The sequence below is a fragment of the Myotis davidii genome, unplaced genomic scaffold (genome assembly GCF_000327345.1).
Source record: "Myotis davidii unplaced genomic scaffold, ASM32734v1 scaffold556, whole genome shotgun sequence".
Lineage (NCBI taxonomy): Eukaryota > Metazoa > Chordata > Mammalia > Chiroptera > Vespertilionidae > Myotis > Myotis davidii.
In genome coordinates, this window is record NW_006287671.1 from 2,523,908 (window position 1) to 2,525,879 (window position 1,972).

At 45.8% G+C, this 1,972-nt stretch overlaps 1 protein-coding gene across 1 annotated transcript in view; it reads left to right on the top strand.

Moving 5' to 3' along the window:
• The window catches only part of DAPK1 (death-associated protein kinase 1), a 172,729-nt gene that overhangs the window by 165,455 nt on the left and 5,302 nt on the right, over positions 1–1,972 (top strand). The window contains exon 24 of the mRNA XM_006759499.2: positions 900–1,020. Coding sequence (XP_006759562.1) covers positions 900–1,020 — 121 coding nt within the window. The remainder of the gene's footprint in view (positions 1–899; positions 1,021–1,972) is intronic.

The following is a 1,972-nucleotide window of genomic DNA, read 5'->3' on the forward strand; positions in this document are numbered from 1 at the left end:
GGTGTGCGGGAGGCATCTGATTGATGCTTCTCTCTCATCAATGTTTCTAGCTCTCTATCCCTCTCCTTTCCTCTCTGTTAAAAAATCAATAAAATATATATTTTTTTAAAAATACTGGGTTATGAAATTCACTCAGGGGGTCCTGACCAACTCTCTGAAATGGGGTGGGGAGGAGTCCGACAGAGAATAGCAGAATGCACTTACCATCCAGTCGTTTTGCAAAGCTTTTGTTTCCCTTATAAATATGGATGCGCCCAGGGTCCCCTGTTAAAAATACAGAGCAGGGCAAAAGTCGGCCTACAGTTGTTCATATGGAAAATAATACAGCAATTAGTAAATAATAATAATGCAAGAATAAACTCTGTGTTTTGCACTCACAGCTGTAAACCTACCTTTTTTTCTACTTAGTACCTGTCAACAGAAAACTTGAACCTGCAGCTCTGTGCAGTGTGCTAGTAACTCCACTCCTCTCAACTGAAGACATTACCTCTTTTCTTCCTGATGTGAAAATAGGGCTTCTGCTAACGTTTTTAGATCTGAGTTGTACCTTTCATGCCCATCCCTCTGTTCTTACTCTATCAACTGCAACAGCATCTCTTCTCGTAACCTGTAAGGTGAGCACATGGAGCCTCATCTTTCCTGCATCAGGGCAGCTGATATCTTTCTGCACCGTGTTCCTGCCATTTTGTGGGGCCCGGGGTGCCTGCCCGCGTGACTGGAAGCACACGGTGTCTCCAGGCCTCTGCTCCCGTGTGACCTTACGGAGCCCGGCGGACAGCAGGGAGGGGCCCTCTGAAGGTTGCCAGGACTTCCTGGCCTCCGACCAGCCTTGGGCCCGGCCGAGGGAACACCTGGCGAGACCGCGTGGCTCTAATGAGGCCCCTGCGCTTCCCTCCTAGGTTTGGGAATGATCTTCACATTTCAAATAAGCTGTTTGTTCTGGATGCGGGGGCTTCTGGGTCGAAGGACATGAAGGTACTTCGAAATCACCTGCAAGAAATACGGAGCCAGATTGTTTCCGTGAGTATGCGTGCCTGCGAAGGGCAGGAACCCCACCTCTGCCCAGCCACCCGGTGATCCCTGGAGGTGGACTGCCCTCTCGGTTTGGTTCCGTTTTCAGGGGACCCAGTGCGAGGTGGCTGCATGGACATGTTTTTATCTATTGCTCTGGGTCAAGGAAGAAAGAGCAGAGAGACACGGAGATGGCCGCGAGGGGAAGGGGTTGTTATGGACAAAGTGGACCACCTTAGAGTGGAGGAAATTCTGATAGTTTTAGTGGTTTGTTTAAAAGTAAAATTGCTTTTTACACATTGCAAAAGCAGTTCAAACGTGACTTGAGTGAAGACCCATATGATTTCCCTCATATATGGGATATAAAACAGAAGGCAACAAATGATCTAACAAAACAGACTCAGACAGAACAGAAGGTGGTTAGCAGAGGGGATGGGAGTTGGAGGAGGATGAAGAGAGTTAAAGGGGTCAAACTAATGGTAACGGTGGTGGGAGGAGACTAGATTTTGGTGGTGATCACACAGTGCAATATATAGATGATATAAATTTTACTATTGAAACAAAGTGTTATTAACCAATGTTACCCCAATGAACTTAATACATTTTTAAAATATATAATGAGCCCTAACCGGTTTGGCTCAGTGGATAGAGAGTCGGCCTGCAGACTGAAAGTTCTCAGGTTCGAAGAACAGAAGGTGGTTAGCAGAGGGGATGGGAGTTGGAGGAGGATGAAGAGGGTTAAAGGGGTCAAACTTACGGTAACAGTGGTGGGAGGAGACTAGATTTTGGTGGTGATCACACAGTGCAATATATAGATGATATAAATTTTACTATTGAAACAAAGTGTTATTAACCAATGTTACCCCAATGAACTTAATACATTTTTAAAATATATAATGAGCCCTAACCGGTTTGGCTCAGTGGATAGAGAGTCGGCCTGCAGACTGAAAGTTCTAAGTTT